The sequence below is a fragment of the Phyllostomus discolor genome, chromosome 1 (assembly GCF_004126475.2).
Source record: "Phyllostomus discolor isolate MPI-MPIP mPhyDis1 chromosome 1, mPhyDis1.pri.v3, whole genome shotgun sequence".
Taxonomy (NCBI): Eukaryota; Metazoa; Chordata; class Mammalia; order Chiroptera; family Phyllostomidae; genus Phyllostomus; species Phyllostomus discolor.
Genome location: NC_040903.2, coordinates 163479625 through 163501055, shown reverse-complemented (window position 1 = coordinate 163501055; position 21431 = coordinate 163479625). Strand labels below are relative to the sequence as shown.

The following is a 21431-nucleotide window of genomic DNA, read 5'->3' as shown; positions in this document are numbered from 1 at the left end:
AGAAAGAACACAGCAAACCATTTCATCATTCATTTTAAAAAGTGACTTGCTACTACTGCTCTCCAAATTTTCCTTCTCTTGTCCCCTACAAGGTGAGCTGGCTCGGGGCTCTGACCAAACAACAAATGCAAAGTGACAGAAACCTCGGAGCCTGGTAATGTGGTCTGGTCACGGCTGGCTGCCCCAAACCCTGGCTGCCAATGAGGCCAGCCAGCTAGTTCAGTTGACAGAGTAAAGAAAGGCACATATGTCTGAGGACCCCCAGTCTCTCCATAGACTGGTGACCCTAAACCACTAGGCTACGCTTGCTAGTAGCAGGGTAGCTTTAGGACCTGGCTACCTTCACTCTTACCTATCAGCCACCAGAGAGCATCTGCCAAGAGCCACCAGGCCAGGGCTCCTCAGCACTGTGGCCACACCCTATTTAGAGACGACAAAAAGCACAGATTTGGAGTCAGCAACAAATAGTGTGAATCGTGGCTCTGTCACCTTTTTATAGTGTGTGCTCTTTGGCAAGGAAATAACCTCTCTGAGCCTCAACTCATCCTCTGTAGTAGGAAAATAGTAGTGTACCTCATGGCTGTGAAGTTAAAGGCTGACTCACTACCGAGGGTACTGAGGACATAGTTAAGTATTCAATATTAAGAGTACTAAGTGTCATCACCCACGGTTACAGGATGGCCCCAAGGTCCTGGCAGCCCTTCTTTTTGGGGTGAGGAAAGCCAATTTAGCTTTTAGAGAGGGTTTACATTTACACATTATTTGGTTTTGATACTCTTACCAAAGAATGTAAGTTAGATTTTTGGCTTATTAATTTTATACTCTCTTCTGTCTATGGAAGCAAGTAGGTAGGCAACTGCCTTTGTTTAGTCTGAACTTTCTGTTTAACAAAGGAATGAAAAGCCAACAGGTGCACCTGCCCTCCTGGCCAAGCTACAGGTGCTCTGCTCTCACTCGACTCTTGCTGCTGGCTTGTTACAGGCTTTCAACAGATGAGACCAGACATTCGAGTGACGTACATAAAAGCTTGCCGAGCTACTGGCTGAGTGCTAGCTAGAAGGCAAAAATCAGAAGGACTAAAGTATGAAGTTCCTATGAACATTTTTATACTTACCTAATTAAGTACCCCCCCACCGACTCTAATTTTAGTTCATGTTAATATAGCACAAGTTCCATGGGTTTACTGAAATATTAAGGGGAGAAAAATCAGATGGAGACTTTAGTCTTCAAAAACAAACCTACTTCATGTATATGGATCTCTGAGAAATACAGAAATATCTGAAAGGCAAACCAGATAATTCTTTAAGGCAGAACATTTCCAAGAAGGTTTTGAATTGCAGCAGGGTTTGGATGTTACTGGCAGACCATTTCAAGTGTTAAAATGCATGTTATTAAAAAAAGTGTTACAAACAAGACTGAAAGGGCAAAGTGCAGCAAACAGAAACCGTGGAGAAAATCAGGCAGTTAGCCAGGGTAAACAGAGGAATGTGAGACTCAGTTCAATCGAGCACTGCATGTACACCAGGACCTTCTTGCTGTTATAGCTGTGACACTTCTTAGCTGGAGAAATGGCGAGTAGTAGCATTATTTAAATGAATAGTTGAGACTGATTCAGCCCCATTTGCAGGGTGAAGAAAGACTGTATGACCAAGAGGTTCCGTACAAGTTTCAAGTTTCGTTCTTTGGCGTCTCTCTCTGGGGACCACACATTAGACTGCGTGTAAGAAGACATGGTCTTCAGGCTCACCACCTGGATCTACAGGCAGAGATCAAAGTGCAGGGTTGAAAAAAATCAAGCTGACTGCTGGGAGCACGACACAGTAGAAGATGGGCAAAGAGCCATTTTCCTGCTCCTCTTTTTCATGTGGTGCCACCTGTCACCTTCCAGCAATTCCTCCGTTCAGCCTCCAGATGAGAGGCTTAGAAATTTGGCCCCACTACCAAATCTTTGGCAATTGCTCTCCAAAACCCACTACTCCACAAATAAAAGTTCTCAGTATTTCGTGGCCAGTCAGTTGTGAGTAAGTCCTAATGAACCTCATATGCTATCACTAGAACGTAATACAAACTTTTTGGGAACTATCCTTTTCTTTTCTTCAAATAAGAAAATGTTTATTTAGAAAGTCAGACAGGCAGAAGAAGTGAGCGGTAGAAAAAATGGGCTCAGGAAACAAGGTGCAGAGGCAGAAGGTAATGGGGGTGGGGGTGGGGGATGTGTTGGGGGGGCATGGGCATGCTCCCGGGAGGGAGAACACTGGAACTATTGTTTGAATCTTGCATTCAGTTGTCTATGATGGCTCACAAATGCCTCCCACACAAAATCCAAAGAAATCTAAGTTCTTCACCACGTTATCTTAGTGCCTTCTCTCAGTACCCCTCCTAATCTGCTGACATAGCTTTTTTTTATCGTTAGCTTCAAGCAGCAAGTACTTACTGGAAGTTTATTCTGGAGGCAGCATCCTGCTATGACAGTCCTCAAATTTTCAGGCTGTCCTCAGCATGTACCGTATTTTGCCATGTATAACGTGCACTTTTTGCCCAATTTTTTGAGGGAAAAAATAAGGATGTGCATTATACATGGCAAAATATGGTAAATGGCCTGCCTGCTCACAAATCTGAGCTTTTATTCATGCAAATCCCCACTCCAGGAATGTCCTTATTCTCATTTCATGTCTGAAAATCTACTTTAGATAAGAATGAATCAGATTGGGAGGGGGTCTAGAGAGCCATCAGCACAAAGCTGTTCACTTTCTCTCAGTTCTGCTTTGTGTCAGGCGACAGCCTCTTTATGTGGCCTCTATCACACATGGCCAAGGACAGTAACCCGACTGCTCAGCACCAGCCTAAAGCAGCCTAGGAAATAGTTTCTGTTTCCTCATCTTTCATCTGCCAAAAATCACCCCACTGCCTTTTCTTGTAGAAATCTGAGCAAAGTGCTGCCACAATGGCTCCTCTGAAGAGCGCACAGCTGCTGAGGCCCTGCAAAGGATGGTGTCCTCGTCTGATGATGCAGGCTCTCCCAGCAGTTCTGCACGGCAGCTGCTGGGGGAGGCAGGTCCCAGAGACGGCTGGGTCTGTAAGTTTGTTGGTGGGACCCTGGATGGATAGCTAAGATAGTTTCAGAGGACGTTTTTGGCTTGTTTATCGGTAGGTGCCAGACAACTGTAACTTTGAGCAGGGTTCAAATTCTATTACTTTCCTTATTCATCTAATAAATCTTTATTAAGTATATTGTCAGGCATGGTTTTAAGAGAGCTGTGGATTCAACCAACAGACACACCCTTGACCTCCAAAAGCTTTGACTCTTTGAAAATAGATAATTACAATAAATTAAATTATTGAGTAAAAACTTTTTAGAGCCAATAATCTATACGTTCTTGAAGCCCTCCAAGTGTTTGTGAAGTTCAGTCAGACTTGAGAAACACTACTCTAAAAAGCAAAATTAAATACCTCAAGGACAATATAGAAACCAACTAGTGAACCAATACTAAAACAATGAGCATGATTTTGCAAACTACATTCACAAAAAAAATACACCAAAGCCTGCCAATTTTCTCGTTTAAAGAGCAAGAGGTGAAACTCTTTGATGGAGAACTATAGTCACCAAAGGATATAAAGGGTTTGAACTAGTACTTTTCACATTGGTCTGGGTTAAAGGAATGAAGGTGTACTTTTTCTAGTCTAGAAACCCTTAAAGAATATAAATTCAAAATATGGCTGAAACTTAAAAGAGCAGCCTTACTTTGAAATGTTAATCCCTTTAGAAGGTTTAAGTTCTTGTCTAAATGCAACTTCTAAAATATTCCAATGACAAACACCAAACTTAAAAGAAGAGTCAATTTTTGGAAACACGTAGAAACAGAACTATAAGCATCATATTTTTTAATCCAGCTTTGGCTGCAAAATTTATTTCAAGCAGAAGCCAAGGCCTCTGCAGGTCAATAGGAACGATGAAAGAAAGGAAGACCACTGGCCTAGATGTGTGCAGTGGGAAGAGTTAGGGAGACTGGTTAAGTATAGCAAACGTTAACATACCACTGAGTATAAAACTTGAGTTAAGCCCAGACCAGTGTGGCTTAGCTGGTTGGGCATCATCCCTGCAAAGCAAAAGGTTGCAAGTTTGATTCCCCGTCAGAGCACAAACCTCGGCTGCACCTTTGGTGTGGAGAGGCAAATTATTGATGTTTCTCTCTCTCATCAATGTTTCCCTCACTCATTTTCTCCCTGTTTCCCCTCTCTCTAAAAATAAATAAAATGTTCAAAAAACCCACAACAAACTTGGATTAAAACTGTAATTATTTTCTATCATATAAAATTCCATTTGTTTGATAAAAAGGGCAAAAACTTTCCTATAATGTTGAAACACTTGTTTTAAATTAATAGCTCCAAGGATTCGAGAATAACCTGCAGTTGAGAATAAATAGCTGTTATAGGAGTACAGATGTTTGTTGTAGAAAACCACTGACTTACAGCTGTGAAATATGACTGTCACAGGAAGTACATTTTACCCACCAACCAACCCAACACCATCTAAAACCTCACTTAAACTGAACTCTGATTCAATCAGTATAAAAAGGACCACACAAATTTTAGAAATAAAGGCCAAGTAATCTCTCTGTTAAAATACATTTTAAAAGTAAAAAAAGCTTCACCAATACATTAGCTTAATGGCATAACTCAGAAATTAGATTTGATATTGCATACGTCTTACCTAAGTCATTGTTTTTCGTTATAGCATTAGCTGCCCTGGTTCGGGGTCCCTGCTGTGTAAACTGATAGCCAAATTTAAGGATATTTGTATTTTCCTCAAGCATCTTGGCCATTTCCAATTCTACAGCCGTCCCCAGCTGCTGTCTCTGGAATAGTTAGAAATAAATAGTGTTAATAAATTAGATCAAAATACTTTTCAAGATAAGTCAAGACTAAGACACTGAGGTACATGCTAATTCTGTTGGTCTAGTCTTTTAACTAATTGCACATAAGAGAAACAAATTTTTCTTAAGATTTTATTTATTTTTAGAGAGGGAAGGGGGGGAGAGAGAGAGAGCGAGAGAGAGAGAGACAGAGACAGACATCAATGTGCAGTTGCTGGGGGCCATGGCCTGCAACCTAGGCATGTGCCCTGACTGGAAATCGAACCTGTGATGCTTGGTTCACAGCCCGCCCTCAATCCACTGAGCTACGCCAGCCAGGGCACAAGATTTTATTTATTTATTTTTAGAGAGAGAGGAAGGGTGGGAGAAAGAGAGAAATAGCACGCCCCAAACTGGGGACTTGGCCTGCAACCCAGTCACACGCCCCGATTGGGAATCGGACTGGCAACTATTGAGTTCACAGGCTGGCAACCAATTCACTGAGCCAAACCAGCAGGAGCGAGAAACAAAATTTAAGTTCAGTATAGATCATACAGGTATTAAAAAATTGTGAATTATCACAATGAGATACCTTTCATATCTACTATAATCAGAAAGACAGAAAGTAATAAGGGCTGGCAAGAATGTGGAAAGACTGGGATGCTCAGCTGTGCTGGTAGGAACATAAAATGGTGCAGCTGCTGTGGAAGATAAATGGTCCTTCCTCAAAAAGTTAAACATAGAGTTACGACACAACCCAGCAATGCCACTCCTATGTACATGCCCACAAACAATGAAAACACATGTTCATATATTAAGAACCTGAATGTGAATGTTTATAACAGCTTTATTTCTAATACTCAAAACGCAGATGCCACCCAAATGTAACAGAATATTAATAAGCCATAAAAATGAGTAAGTACTCATGTGTGCTACAACAAGGATGACCCTCCAGAACATCTGGCTAAGTGAAAGGAGGCGGACACAAAGACCACACATTATACAACTCTGTATGTATGAACTGTCCAAAAGAGGCAAATGCAGGGGGACAGGAACTAGATTAGCGCTTGCCAGGGGCTAGTGGGAGGCATGGATAGGGAGTGACTACTGATGCATATGGAGTTTCTTTTTGAAATGAAGAAAACGTTCTGGAATTAGGCAGTGGTGATGGACGCACAACTCCATGAATACACTGAAAACGTTAAGTTACTATTCTAGATGCCTCGAGTGTCCTCTCATCCCCTTTCATGCCACCACCTTGCAAAACGGCTCCCTGAAAGCCCTCCTCCCACACACCCGAGTCCCTGAGTCCTATACAGCAGAGTGGGCTGAGCTTCCTCGGTTACCGCTGCAGAACACTGACCTGATTGTCAATCTTGAGCTCTGTCAGGGCCTCATTATCTCTTAGAGCCTCAATGAGTGCTAGAATCCCAGCTCCTGTAATAAAGTTGGACTCCACATTTAAGCTCTTCAAATTTTTGTTCACTCTCAGCATATCTGCAAAAGCCTAGATATTAAAGAAAACACTTGGTGATTATAACTTGACAGCACCTATTACACACTGTACATGCCATTCACAAATACACGAATTAACGTAGCTGCCTTAATGTTTCTCATTAGATTGCTTTAGCCTGGCACCTACCTCACAGGTCTCACATGTATCCTTTTGTACATGTACCCTGTTACAATCTTTAGATTTTTTTGGTCACATGTAATTAATTCTCTGTTGGTAACATTTTCCTTTGCTATTTACATTCTTATGTTCATTCACCCCTTTGTTATGTTTCTTTTTCCTGTCTCTCATACTCTCTGTCAGTTTCTGTGTAGGACTAACTTCATCAAAGTCTCTTTGGAATGTCTTTTCTTATCTGGGTCCTGGTGCAGCCCGGTTACTGCAAAGCCAAAATGAGGGTAAATTATAGACCAATTTCCAAGGCAGAGACCAAAACAAATGCCTACAGCACACGGCCAAAAAAGATCACAGGTCACTAGAACTGCCAGAGCACGAAGACTACAAAGAAGAAGGGGTTAACTACGTATTCAGTTCCTCAAGGAATGCTATGTCTTCCACTCGCTTCCATTCCTTTCTCACAGGATACTGTGGTGCTAGGCATTCGACCCAGAGCTTCATAAACACCACAGTAATTAATTCACTGACAGAAATCTGTGAGAAGAGGAGGAAAAGGAGAGGGAGGCAGACAGAAAGGGAGAAGTTAGAATATAAGTGAGTTTATATAAAATAGTCTCTCAGAGGGGTCAAACACAAGGTCAAACTCCAGAAAACATGGGTAAGATTCAGCTTAAAGTCAATGTGAAGAAAAGGCAATGGGAGGGGCAGGGATCCTAGAAAGAACTTGGAACAGATTCTCTACACACTGGTACTCTCCATCAGTGACAACTCGCTATACGACCTGGAACAAATCCCTTATTCATTCTCCTGTACATCCATTTATTCAAATATTATTTGTGGCTTATTATTTGATAAGCACTATTCTGTACATTCAGAAATAAAACATGCCTGATGGGCCTTGCATATCTAGTGGGGGGCCTAGGTAACAGGAAAGCAAAATGTAAAGTCAGGTGGTAAAGAGGGCCGCATAGAGGAAGAAAAAGGCAAAGACGGGTAGACAGGGAGTGCGAGGGGTAGTGCTGGAGTCATTACACAGCGTGGCAAGGAGAACAAAGACTCAAAGTGATGAAGTGAAACTGGAGTATCTAAAAGAAAAAAGAAACAAAAAAAAGAAACTGGAGTATCTGTAGGGAGGGAGTTCTGTGCAAGAGGAACAAGAGTAAGGGCCTGAGCTGGCAGCCTGCACGGTTGCTCTGAGGGAGAGAGGGAGGCTGTACGGCAATAGCAGAATGAGAGAAGAACAAGTAAGGGAGATGAGGTCTGCTCATGCAAGGCCTTATAAGGCCATTAAGAGACTTCAATTTTTACTTAAAGTGAGATAGGGAACTTTGGGAAGGTTCTGAATATAGGAATGAGATACTTAAATTTAATCTTTGAAAGAATCACTTTTGATGTTGTGCAAAGAGCTGGCTTTGGGGTGGGTGAGATGGAAGCAGGCAGCTCAGTCAGGAGGCTCCTGCAATAGTCCAGGTGAGAAGAGGTAGTGGCTTACATCAGGATGGTAGCCGCGACAATGGTGAGATGTGGCTGCATTCGAGAAAAATTCTGAAGACAGGGTTGGGTATATATTTGAGGTTATGGGGGGTGGGATCAAGGGTGACTCCATTTCTTTTGTCTTGAGCAGAAGAAAGAATGGAGTTGCCATTTGGTGAGAAAGGAAAGAGTATGAGAGAAGCAGGAATGGGATGGAAACTAGAAGTTTGGTTTGGGACTTACTTAGACATCAAAATGAAGCTGTTAAGTAGGTAGCTGGACGAGTGTATGGCGTTCAGAAGAGAGGTATGAGCTAGAGATAGTAACAATGGTAGTCATCAGCATATACAGATAATACATAGCAACGAAACAGAATGAAATCACCCAGAAAATGAACGCAGATCAAGAAAAGAGGGCCTGCAACCAAGCCCTGAGCTATCCCAATGCTTAGAGGTTGGGGAGAAGAGGGGAAACCAGTATGAGGACAAGAGAAGAGATATCCAGATGAGGCAGGAGGAGAACCAAAGTGAGTGATGTGCCTTGGCTGGTGTAGCTCAGTGGACTGGGTGCAGGCTACAAACTAAAGGGTCACTGGTTCAATTCCCAGTCAGGGCACATGCCTGGGTTGTGGGTCAGGTCCCCGTTGGGGATGTGCGAGAGGCAACCACACACTGATGTTTCTTTCCCTCTCTTTCTCCTTCCTTTCCCCTCTCAAAAAATAAGTAAATAAAATCTTTTTAAAAATATTTTATTTATTTTATTTTTAGAGAGGGAAGGGAGATAGAGAGAGAGAGAGAGAGAGAGAGAGAGAGAGAGAGAGAGAGAGAGACACACACACATCAATGTGCGGTTGCTGGGGGTTATGGCCTGCAACCCAGGCATGTACCCTGGCTGGGAATCGAACCTGCGACACTTTGGTTCCCAGCCCGCGCTCAATCCACTGAGCTATGCCAGCCAGGGCATAAGTAAATAAAATCTTAAAAAAAAAAAAAAAAAGTGAGTGATGTCCTCAGAGCTGAATGAAGAAAAAAAGTTCACACCATGATCAAGAGGGCTTTACCCCAGGAATGTAAGGTGACTTAACATACAATAATCAATCAATCTAATAAACCATATTAATAGAATAAAAGACAGAAACAGTATGATCATCTCAATAGAAACAGAAAAGCATTGGACAAAACCCAACTTCATTATAGATCCATAAATGGAATCTTCTGCAGATGTTAAAAAACTGGTGTGGAACTTTATGTACTGATATGAGAATATCTCTAAGACATACTGTTGGTGAAAAATTTAATTACAGAATAGCATATATTGCATGTCTCTATTTGTTTTTAAAAATTGTAGAAAGGAAATACAGGAAAAAACATAAAAGAGCAGTAAATCATGTATTGCTTAAAAGAGAGCTAAATAACTGAAAAAAGGGAGTATATCTTGTTCATAAAATCACCGGTTAGCCATCTCTGTAACACCCTGGCATGAGTTATAATTTCAATATTATCAGTAGTTAACTTACAGAGAACAAACTGGTGGTTGCCAGAGTGGAGGGAAGTTGAGGGTTTGGGTGAAAAAGGTAAAGGGATTAAGAAGTACATATCGGCAGTTGTAAGACAGGGGACATAGTCAATACTATTGTAACACCTAATGTATGGTGCCAGCTGGGCACTCGTCTTACAGGGGGATCACTCTGTAAGTTATATGAGTGTCTAACCACTATGCTGTACACCTGAAACTAATATTGAATGTCAACGGTAACTGAAACATTAAAAAAAAAGTAGCTTACTTACAATAGCAACAGGGTCATTGCTTCGCGTGGCTGCAAGACTGAAATACTTCACATGAGTGTTGTTTTCCAAAGCCTTTGCAAAATCTTTTAGGGTTGGAATTGGAATATTCTGGAAAGGCAATAATGTGAAAAGTTACATTTCAGCTTTCAGGGCATTCAGTCCATTAATCAAGTAAGTATTTGTTATTACCTTTCTCATTAAAATCTTCTCAGGAATTATATAAACACATAACAGTTGGTCTACAAATGAAAACAAGTAACTCTGCTCTCTCCATATCTACCTAACTTCACCATCATGGTACATTTGCCCCAATTGTCAACCTCGAGCTGAGTATACTATCACCATTTCTCTAACAGTTAGGTTACTGAAGCTCTGGCTATTCTACATTTGATTATTAGTATTATCAGAAACACCTGAGTATTCCCAGGGGCTCCACTTCCTACAAAAGGAAGACGTGGGAGTGCACCCGTAATGATCATGATTCCCGAGGCAGAAGACACACTGTTCTCAGTCCCTCAGTGTCAGCTACAAGGCATTAAGGGAGATTAACCCTGTTCTGCTTGAAATGTGGAAGACAGAGTTCTAGAAGGCACCAATTTTCCCCCTTTAGTCCCAAAACTTCAATTCCCTGTAGCCTGGTTATTTTCAGATCATTACTGCTGATTTACAGAGATGAAGACGGAATTTTTAAAGAATGAATAAAATTAATGACCAACTATGGGGATATTAACTTTTCCGAAGCTTCCCTTCCTCCACCCACAGGAAGGAACACCCACTAAAGGAGTGTGGAGGACTTATTCCCCAGGCTCTCACAATTTCCAGATGTTCCCTCTACCCCTAATTCAGATAAATCCGGGCTTCAAGCTCCAGAGAAATGAAAACATGTTCAGGCAAGACTGCGTGTGAATGTGTACAGTGGCTTTATTCATAATTATCCCAAACTGGAAGCAATCTATATTCCATCAACTGACGAATGGATAAACAAATTGCACTATATCCAAACAACAGGGCACTACGCAACAATACAAAGGAACAAACTACTGATACAGGTGACAACATGAATCAATCTCAAATGCATTATGCTAACTGAAAGATGCCAGACTCAAAAGGCTACGTACTACATGATTCCAAATCATATGACATTCTGGAGAAGAATGATGCATTCTGGAGCAAAATGATGGAGAGAAAAACAGATCAGTCACAGAGGCTAGAGCTGGAGGCAGAGAATGAGGACAGAGGGCTGTGGCACGTTCTACATCTGACTGCGCTAGTCACTGTGCAAAGGGATGCGTTTGTCACAACTCACAGAACTGGATACCGAAAAGGGAGAATTTCACTATATATAAATCACACCTCAGGAAATCTGATTAAAAAAGAACACCCAAAAGACTAAATGCTTTTAAAAGTAGACAGTACTGTGAAAGCCAGAGAGAGTTACACTGACAGTCCGGTGGAGTTCACGTTTTCATATGAGAGTCTTTTAGAAGGCAAGTTGGGGAAACACTATCTTACTTTAATTTTTGAAATATGGAGGAATCTGTGTTACCACAGCGTTAGGAGCAAAAACTTTGCCTTTAGGTAGAAGGACACTATATCAAGACTGCCCCACTCTCATCCTAGATCCACCTGACTCAGCAATTCAAAACTGTTTGCTTAGCATACCTACCTTTATATTATTCAAATTAACTTCAACAAGATGAACATCATTTTCTTTAATTCTCTTTAAGCTCTCTTCAACGTTGGTTGGGTTTGGTGGCTCATCAAATACTGGAAGAATCTTTTCACCTTTTACCACATCTGTAGTAACCAATGAAAAGAGCAAGAGTCTCATGGTTGGTAGTATTTACAATGGATGCATGTATTAACTTGATAACACACCACACACACACACATATTCAGTAGGACTAATTTGAAGTTTCTTCCCACAATTTCTACAAAACCCTTTATGTGTTGGCACATAAAGTGTGCAAATAAAACTTCAGTGAATAGATAGCAAAAATAATTCAACATTTTATTTGAAATATACCAGCCTTCAAAAATGAGTTATTTTCATTGCCTCTTGGTGTATTACAAGATATCTTTACCACTAGAACATATTTGATAACATAGGCCAATGCCCCAATTATTTTTATTTAACATTTCACATCATTTTCTTTGAGATCTGACTAGTAATCACTGTAAAGGCAGTTAAGAATCACAGACTTGAAGAAACACAGCCTTGACGAGAAGAATACGGTGACAGAAGAACAGGATACCTCTCCATCCCAGGGGGAGGATGACACAATGGGAAAGAGGTGGACTCTCCATTTGGAAGAAGTAGAATAGGGGATGGGGGGGCAGAGAGAGGTAATAATACACAGAAGAGCTACTGAGGCAGACATTCCAAAAGTTCCTTCCTTCCTTCACTCCTACCCCTGATCCTTCACCACATATACTATGCACACACACACAGCCAGGACACAACTATGCAAAGCTGAAAGAGGACCTAGAAGCCCTGAACCCTCTAATGAGGTATGTGTGCTCTGATGTGTGTGTGGAGGTCTATGAACACCTATAACAGGCAAACTTTTGTGGATAAGTTTTCTAGGGAGAACACCTCTAGCATGAGACTCTCCGAGTCAAATGACCATAAAATGTTAAGAACTTACAAGGAAAGACTGACAGGGTCACTGTCTGGCTTAGTTACTCCTATTTGCTCTCCTCTAGCTTCAAGCTTTTAGGAGCAAAACTCATCTTAAGACAAGGTACACTGCTATTCACCCAGCATATTCCTTCTAACAGCACTATGTTCTTTTTGTACACACACACACACACACACACACATGCAGCAACCTCGGGAGACAGACTTAGATGAAGGTCTTTTCCTGAGAACAGTAGAAAGATCTGAATATATTTAGCCTGAAAGTACATATTAAAGGAAAGTATGCTTGTTGTCTTCAGATTTACACCTTGTGGAAAAAGAGAAATTTCGGGTTGTTCTGAAAGGCTGGGTTAGAAGAGTGCAGACTGGCAGCCGGCAGGACTGGATTCCATACAAAGAAGCTCCTAACACAGCTCTGCCAGGAGGACAGAGCGGGCTCCCGCTCCTGCTCCCTGAAGTTCAGCAGGGCAGTCTTCTTCAAGATGGCAGGTCAAGGGGGTAGAGAAGAGGTTCCTCACTGAATGGAAAATTGAACAAATTCTTCCTCAATTCTAACGTTTAAAAGACAAATGATTTCTTTCCTCACTCCATAGAATATATGTATTTAGAGATTTGCTCCCTAATGAAAAAATGGATCCAATCAATAGGCTGCTGAAACCACTGTGAAAGGAACTTGAAATGGATGGATCAGGCTGCCAAAATTTGAACCCACTAAACACCCTTTACATATTCCCCAAAGAGGTATGACCAGACCTGATATGCTTCCTAATGTGATTTAATCACCACTGAGGAAGCATTCTCACCAAAAAACAAAACCAAACAACTGCACCTGAATCTCATCAAGACTCTAGAAAACAAGTAACAGTTTACAGAAACATAGGAAATAAACATGTAAAAGGATACCACCTGGTTGCAATCAGCCAAATCTAGAATGTAGAACATTCTACATAACTAATGGCCCAGGTTCTTTCTTTCTTTTTTTAAAAAAGATTTTATTTATTTTATTTTTAGAGAGAGGGGAAGGGACATAGAAAGGGAGGGAAACATCAAATGGTTGTTTCTCACATGCCCCCTATTGGGGACCCAGCCACGCAACTCAGGCATGTGCCCTGACCGGAAATCAAACCAGTGACCTTTGGACTTTTTGGCTTGGAAGCCGAAGCTTGATCCAATGAGCCACACTAGCTAGGGCCTAATAACCCAGTTTCTTAAAAATGACATGAAGAAAGTGGGGAAGAAGCTGAGGAGGAGAACTATTAAGAAATTAAGAAAAGCTGAAACCAGATGCAATCTGTGACCCTTAGTTGGATCCTGATTTGAACAACCAATGTGAAATGAAGTTTTTGAGAGAATAGGGAAAATCTGAACTCGGACTGGGTCTCAGATGATAAGAAGGAATGATCAATTTTAAGTGTGATAACGGCACGTTAAAAGGAAAGTCTTTATTTGGAAGAGACACATATGGAAATACTTATGGGTAAAGTAATACAAATGAACAGGATTTGCTTTAAAATACTCCAGGAAAAAAGAAAAGTAGAAAGGGTAAGGAGAGAGGCAGGCAACAGATGGTACAAGGCTGGCATAATGTTAAAAAGAGCTGAAAACTGGGTGATGCGTGTATTATTCTCTCTTCTATTATGTTTGCTTGAAAATTTCTGCAGCAAAAAGTTAAAAAATATGGGGAAAGGTCAAACGATAAGACAGTCACGAAACGGAGTGTTACACTGATGTCTGGGTGAGGTAGCTCTGTACGTGCTAACCAGGGAACATGATACGTTGCTAAGAGATATGCTGCACAGCAGTGATTTTCAGCTTTTTATACCTCTTGGCACACACAAACTAATTGCTAAAATTCTTCAGCACTCTAAAAAATACATTTTATGCTGATATTACAAAAAAATATAGGCATAATTTTGATTCATTAACACAGGACAGCTATTGTTGTATTGGCTCTTGTCACTTTTTAATTTGACAATCTAAGGGAAAGAGGTCAGTGCCCTGACTAATGAGTCAGGTATTTTTAAAATTCTTGTGGCACACCAGTTGAAAATTGCTACTATATAGCATGGTTTAAAATCCTCACCACTCACTTTGTGTGACATTCAAGCTGGTTATTTCAATCATTCTAAAATCTCAGCTCCCTCACATGCAAATAAAGAACAGTAGTAATAATACCTATTTCATAGAATGCTGCAAGGATTAAATAAGAACAATTCATATTCAAGAGCTGTGCAAACAACATGGCCCACAGTCAGCATTCAGAAAATCAGCCCACAGCATTATTTTTGAAAAATTAAGTTATAAGAAATCTCTACAGTATGATCCCATTTGTGCAAACAAACAAACAAGACTATACATACAGATATATGTAAGTTTATACAAACACTGTACAAAGTCCAAAAGGATATACGCCCAATTGTTAACAGGGTTACAGGCACAGGGAATAGAGGCATGATGGCTACGAATAGACACTTTTACTTCTTTGCTTACACATTTAAGTATTTTTTAAATGTGCTACACAAAATATACATTACTTTGGTAGTTTTAAAACATCTTACACATAAATTTTTTAAAAAGCTTTGCTTTGGGCTATTTAATATTTTGCTTCAGACCACAAGTTTTAGGGGTTGAATAGTTCTGTGGTTTCTCCTTAATCTGATTTTATAATGTAGTCTGTCAGCAGTTATAAATTTCCTAAAAACCAGTAACATTGAAAAAAGAATGTAACGAAAGTCAAGTTTGACTAGCACTCATACTGTTTAGCATTAGTATTATTAGCAAAGTGAGAGTGGTTTCTATTAAAATTGCTGACTCAAGCATAAAATATCTAATATTCTATTTTTAATGGTTTTCTATATCAATACCATCTAACTGGACTCTTAGGTTGCCAATTCAAATACACAACATTTGGTATGTATACACTGAAGTTGCTACATGGAGAAAACAAAATATATTTAACAAAGGACTAGAATTTACAAAACACTGTTAAGTACTTACTTGAAAAATGTTCTTGGTCAATGCCATTACTACTTCCCACTATATTACAGAACTGTGTATTTGTTATCAAATTGTGCATCCCAAGAATAGCTATAGAGATAGAAAAAGACAGTTACAACCAAAAATTTCTATTAATGATTTTAACATTCTCTGGAAAATTAAAATAAATACACATTTTTGCATCCAGAAAGGGGGACACAACATGATTAAAAATCATCTACAACCCTTTTTCATCAATGCCCTTGTGTTTTCCCCACAGTTCTGAATTTAGATTTCCTCACAATTCTGAGTTGAGACACATAGCTGGAGCCAGCCTAACCTCTAAATGTAAATCTACGCTTAGCTCCATCTGGTGGCTAAGAAAAAAGTTTAAAATGATCTATTTTTGCTGTTTGTGCTCACAAGGTTTCTAGCAACATAATCCAAAAGAATGCAGATTTTCAATTTAACCTTCAGTATTTTTACATTCATTAACTCTCATATTAATTTACATTCATATTTTAGCTGAGAGTAGAATGCTCAAAGTAGAGTTGAATTCCCGTATTTAAGATTAAAGTAGCATACTCCCAAAATGACACTTAGGAGAAATAAATTTGGTTTTTGTTTTTGATGCACTTTTGCAAAAATGAGGCAGAAGCTACAGTGTGCCCCTGGCCCATTCCACTCTGATGAATTTACAAATCCATCCATCCATCCTCACTGTCCCGCAGATCTAACACCTGCTCTGGCTGTGGCTAACACCTCAACTGTCCTTTTCCTGGGTCCTCCCCAAAGAATCCTCACTGATCCTTTCAAATGTGTTATTCTTGGGGTTACTTGGGATTAAAATCTTCCATGTGTCATATTTTTCTATCTCAGAAAATGGGTGTGTGGGAACAGATGGGGGAAGATTCTAGTCCTTATAAGAAACTGGCAATGATAAAAATAACGGAGGTTTGGAGAGTTCCATGTATACTTTAGAGAGGTTGGGAAAGTGATGAGTATAGCTCAGGGCTGACGGTCTCTTCTGCTTTCCAGTTACCCTCTTTGGTTCATTCTGATAAAATGGGACAGCAGTCAACCCTGGTGACTCTTTTCTGGTGCTCAGATGAGACAGCTTCTAGCTGAGCACTGGCTCATGAAAGATTTTTATAAAGACTTTGAAAATGGGCAACATGGGAAAAGATGTAAAGCAATACAATAAATTCCATTAACATAAAAATTTCACCACTGAGAAAATATAAAGAAATGAAATTCTTTATTTCAGATTTAGAGTATAAGAAATAAAGCCAAATATGTGGTCACTGATCCAACAGCACTTTGCTGGGCTAAGGAAGCATTTGCATAATGTATACGGGTGTATACAGGTGTGTGCTGGTATTCCCCTCCCCTCCACACCCACTCACAAATCAATGTGTTTTAGGAGATACCTGCGAGGTCACACAGTTCTGTATCAGAAGCAGTTGTCAAAGCTTCTTCTAATTCTGGATCAAGAGATACTTTTTCTTCTGTAAGAGTCTGTATAGGCTTCTGTTTAGGGATAAATCTTTTCCCTGTAAAATAAAGTGGTCTGTTAATTTATTACTGCTATAAACTCATTAGCATTTCACTCTTCTAACAAAAATTATTAAAAGTATGTGCAACTGAATCTAAAATAAAAAGTTAAGATTAACATCTACAATAAGTTAGTTTCATCTTCAATATACATTTATGTTTCCAGGGTAATACCATAAAAGTTGGAGGAAAAAAACCTAAAAAACTTTCCCATTTTGTAAAAGTATAAATAGGCTCTTTTTGGAGTAATTATGAGTGAGTTACTTTACGGAATCAAAAGATAATTAATAAAGGAATAAACATAAAAATCTATAAACCTTTAAAAAGATTAAAAGAAAATTTACTTTCTTATTCTTAAGCAACAAATTGTTCCAGTCCCTTGGGGGATGGCAGAAGTATTCCAGAGATTCAGGTTCTAATTGCAAAGAAATTCCTGCATGTCCTGAGTGGTTGTCTGAAACTTTTCATCATTGTTCCTATGGCTTGATGGATACTAACAAGGTTACCTATTAAGAAACTAGTTATTCTAGAAACCGAGAGTATTTATTATGTGAAAATCAGTATTCTATTACTATACGTTCAATGCAAGGTTAAAAATATTAAGAGAATAGTAAATGATGATGATAAAGCTGCAGCACAAGCTGAACAAACAAGAGGCACTCACACACGGGAGGGACTCCATTACCCAGGTTGCCTCTAGTTTCTCTCCCAAGACAGGTGACAATTCTAACTCAACTATACAGAAAGGCCTATGTATGGATTCACAGAAGTGCCAGTTATTTTGTTCTCTATCAGGAACCTACCAGGGAAACAGGTGAGAATATGTGGCCTGATGGATCTACGCAGTGCTCTATCAAAAGGAGTGTTTGTGGGCTCGTAATTAGTGTGGTGAGCTGCATACTTCTTGTTCAAGGTAAGTATCAGTGTAAACAAGGAACCCTTCCATGATCCAAACAATATAAACTGCTCCCAGGAATCTGGCCAAGGCTGGCCAGGTATTTTTTGTTAAACCCATCTAAAGGATCTTAATTTCTGATATTATATTTTTTATTTTTAGCATTTCTATTTGGCTCTTAAAAAAATTCCTCATCTCTTCATACCTCTTATGAAGGGCTTGTCACTTTCTGGAATTATTTAGATTTGTGTCCTCAAGTTCTCGGATAGGTTTTTTTTTTAAAAACAAACATGAGTAAACTGCTTGTTCTGGTTGTTAACGTGAGAATAACAAGTCTTTTGCAGCTTTCTACATCTGAATCAAAAGTCTTTCTGATCAAGGATTTTCTTATTTAAAAAATGGCATTTGGTCAATCTATAATGTATTCCTATTAATAAGGACTTTTCAAAAACTTTATTTTTGTTGTTGAGACTATTACAGATGTCCCCATTCTTCCACCCTTTGCCGACCTCCACCCAGGCCCTAACCCTCTTCCCTCTGGCCATCACCACACGGCTTGTCTGTGTCTGTGGGTCATGCATAGATATTTTGGACTAATCCCTTCACCTTCTTTCATCTGGGATGTTTTTAACTACACATAACAAAATACCCAATTAAAAGTGTTTAAACTGTTGATTCTCAAGCTTTACTGTGCATCTCATTCCCTTAGGGATCTTATTAAGGCAGGTCTGAGGTGAACGCTGAGATGCTGCAGGTCTAATCAACCTCCCAGGTGATGCAGATACTGCTAATCCACAGACTACTATTAAAGGAGCAAGGGTTCAAACCATAAGTATTTTTATCTCACTTAGTAGGTCCCCAGGTATGTGGCTGCTCAGCAGCTCAATGTTGACATTAAAGATCCAGGCTCTGTTCATTTTTCTTTTTGGCTACAATGCCTTTGTTCATAGCCCATCAGTCTCAAGATAAGCTTTGTTATGCTAAGTAAGGACCTGTTGCATGCAGGTCCTCACGCAACAAGGTTAGGACAGGAAGGAAGAAAGGAAAAAAGGAAGGAAGGAAGGAAGGGAGGGAGGGAGGAAGGAAGGAAGGAAGGGAGGGAGAGAGGGAGGAAGGAAGGAAGGGAGGGAGGGAGGAAGGGAAGAAGGGAGGGAGGGAGGGAGGGGGGGAGGAAGGGAGGGAGGGAGGGAGGAAGGAAGGAAGGAAGGAAGGAAGGAAGGAAGGAAGGAAGGAAGGAAGGAAGGAAGGGCGGGCATTTTCTCAATTGTCAACTCTATAAAGAAAACTGTCTGATAGGTTTCTCCCCTAGTGTTACAAAACAGGTCTGGGTCACACAACCAAGCCCCAGTTGTAAGGATGACTAAGAAAGTAAGCATCTGGCATTTTCAGTGTATTTCAGAGATGAATTCTGCTAGTAGGGAAGAAGGGACCTGTGAAGGAATACCCTTGTCTCAATATCGAACCTGATGAACTACAGTTCTGTGCTCCCTTAATTCCCTGAACATTTTGCTATAGCTATACTTACACATTCTGTATTTTGTCTGTCTTCTGTTTTGGGGAGTTTTTCAATGTTCTTAAGAGTTGTGCAACTATCACCTGAGCACACAGTAGGCAATCCAATTTGTTGAGTAAATAATTTAGTGGTCACTTCCAGTTCCACTACTGCTTTTATAAAGTATAATTTAAAGTTTAAAGTTACACAGCAGAGCAAACACTAGAACACAAATTCTCAAACTCTTAACCCAATGCTTCTTTCAATAAATTGATGGCTTTAAAACTTTACTTTTTAAAAAAAATTTTTAGAGAGAGGGAAGGGAGGGAGAAAGAGAGGGAAGGAAGCCTCCACTGGTTGTCTCTCACATGCCCTTAACCAGGGACCTGGCCCACAACCTTGACTGGGAATCAAACTAGTGACCTTTTGGTCTGCAGAATGATGTACAATCCACTGAGCCACACTGGGTCAGGGTTCAAACTTAAAGCTCTTTAGCAGTGGACTTTCCCCCTCAAACAAATGCCTGTCTACATGGTGGTATGCAGAAATGATCTTCTCAGCGCAAAATTTTAGAGTTCTGGTGATTATAAATCCTTATTATTGGTTCACAAAGGCAAATTCAAATCATTATACCTTGATAATTCCAAAGTACTTTTCACAGTGGCTGATATTATTAGTGGCAAATAAATCAGATGGCAGACCTTAAACTGCCATTTCAGGATAAATACATTTTCCTGCGTGTAATCTCTTGTGCATCTTTGGACATCTGCGGCAGTGGTTCCAGTGGTGGCTGGATGTTAGATTCATCCAGGGAACTTAAAAAGTTCTGATGGCCAAGTCCCAGCCCCAGAGATCCTGATTTAATTGGTCTGGTGTGCTGTAAGGGATGCCTGAATTTTCACAAGTGCTCTAGGGACTCTTACGCGCAGCAGCAAAGGTCAAGTACCACTGGATCATGTCATTTGCTTACTAAACAAAACCACACGGACTATCCAATAGCTGTCTGTGTCTTACTCTAGGGACCAGTGGAATCTAAAGCATTATAAAAATCTAAAATATTTATTTTTGTAATCCTCACCCATATTCCATGGAGTTATTATTCATATCTAATTTTTCTTCATACATAAACTTTTGCTAATACTTACAAAATAAATCTCATCAGAAAAAAACATCAAAACAAAATTTCTAAGGGCTTATGAAAACTGTCCCGCAATAAAGAATTTCATTCTCTTTTTTAATACAGCTCCAAAAGGGCTCTCCTGGCCTTCCTCTATGATATTTTCTCTGCACAGAGATTTGTGTTGTGGAGGTAGTTAGCCTATACACAATGCTATACTTGTAACAGTACAAAAAAGTAATAACTTCATATTTCTTCATGGTTAGTTTAACACTAATACAGTATAAGAATTATCTTTAATGTGTACATATAAAATCCAATTATAAAAATTAAAAATAAAGATAATTACTTTTGTAAGAAAGGATAAAATAGGTAGAACTTAAGTTTAGCACTAAGAATACAAAATCTAAGTGTCAGAATGGGCTAGGTAGGACAAGTGGGAATTTAGTTACAATTAGCATTTTGGACCACAAATATGGCCACCGTTTGGACTACAAGTAATATGGTGACTGAACTCTGACCCAGAAGAGGTGACTGACATCAGACCAGGAGCCACCAATGCTAAGTTGCTTCTTTGTTCACCAAGAACCAATCCTTGGCTCCCGCTCCAAGTCCAGCCATATAAAACTCCCACCCTTTGCGTGGTCTTTTCTTAGCCCCTTCTCTAGGTGGGGAAAACGTCGCCAGGGAGCACAAACTTCCAAAATAAAGCTCATCTGCCTGTTTCCATGGCTAATTGGCTGTTTATTTCCTCGGTGGGGTCTAAGAAAACCTTACACTAAGAGGCTCTCTCAAAATTGACTGATAGACTTGAACAAACCCTTAACATATCTTAGCTGATTATCTGCATAAAGTGGTAAGGTGATGAATAATTCACGTGGAAACCCAAGGTACCAAGAATGGCCAAATCATCTTGAAAAAGAACAAAGTTGAAGAACTCACACTTCTCAATTCCAAAACTTAATAAAGCTACTGTAATCAAGACAGTGTATGGTGCACAAGGAAAGACATTT

The 21431-nt window shown here is 39.9% G+C and overlaps 1 protein-coding gene across 2 annotated transcripts in view; it reads right to left on the bottom strand.

Moving 5' to 3' along the window:
• TMOD3 (tropomodulin 3) overlaps positions 1 to 21431 on the bottom strand; it is a 66269-nt gene that overhangs the window by 4536 nt on the left and 40302 nt on the right. The window contains exons 4-9 of one of the 2 annotated variants that reach the window (XM_028506873.2): positions 16791 to 16913; positions 15382 to 15471; positions 11410 to 11540; positions 9744 to 9851; positions 6217 to 6360; positions 4712 to 4856 (exon numbers count right to left, since the gene is read on the bottom strand). In XM_028506873.2, coding sequence (XP_028362674.1) covers positions 4712 to 4856; positions 6217 to 6360; positions 9744 to 9851; positions 11410 to 11540; positions 15382 to 15471; positions 16791 to 16913 — 741 coding nt within the window. Of the gene's footprint in view, positions 1 to 4711; positions 4857 to 6216; positions 6361 to 9743; positions 9852 to 11409; positions 11541 to 15381; positions 15472 to 16790; positions 16916 to 21431 lie in introns of both variants that reach the window. The other variant, XM_036033546.1, reaches the window with a different exon arrangement.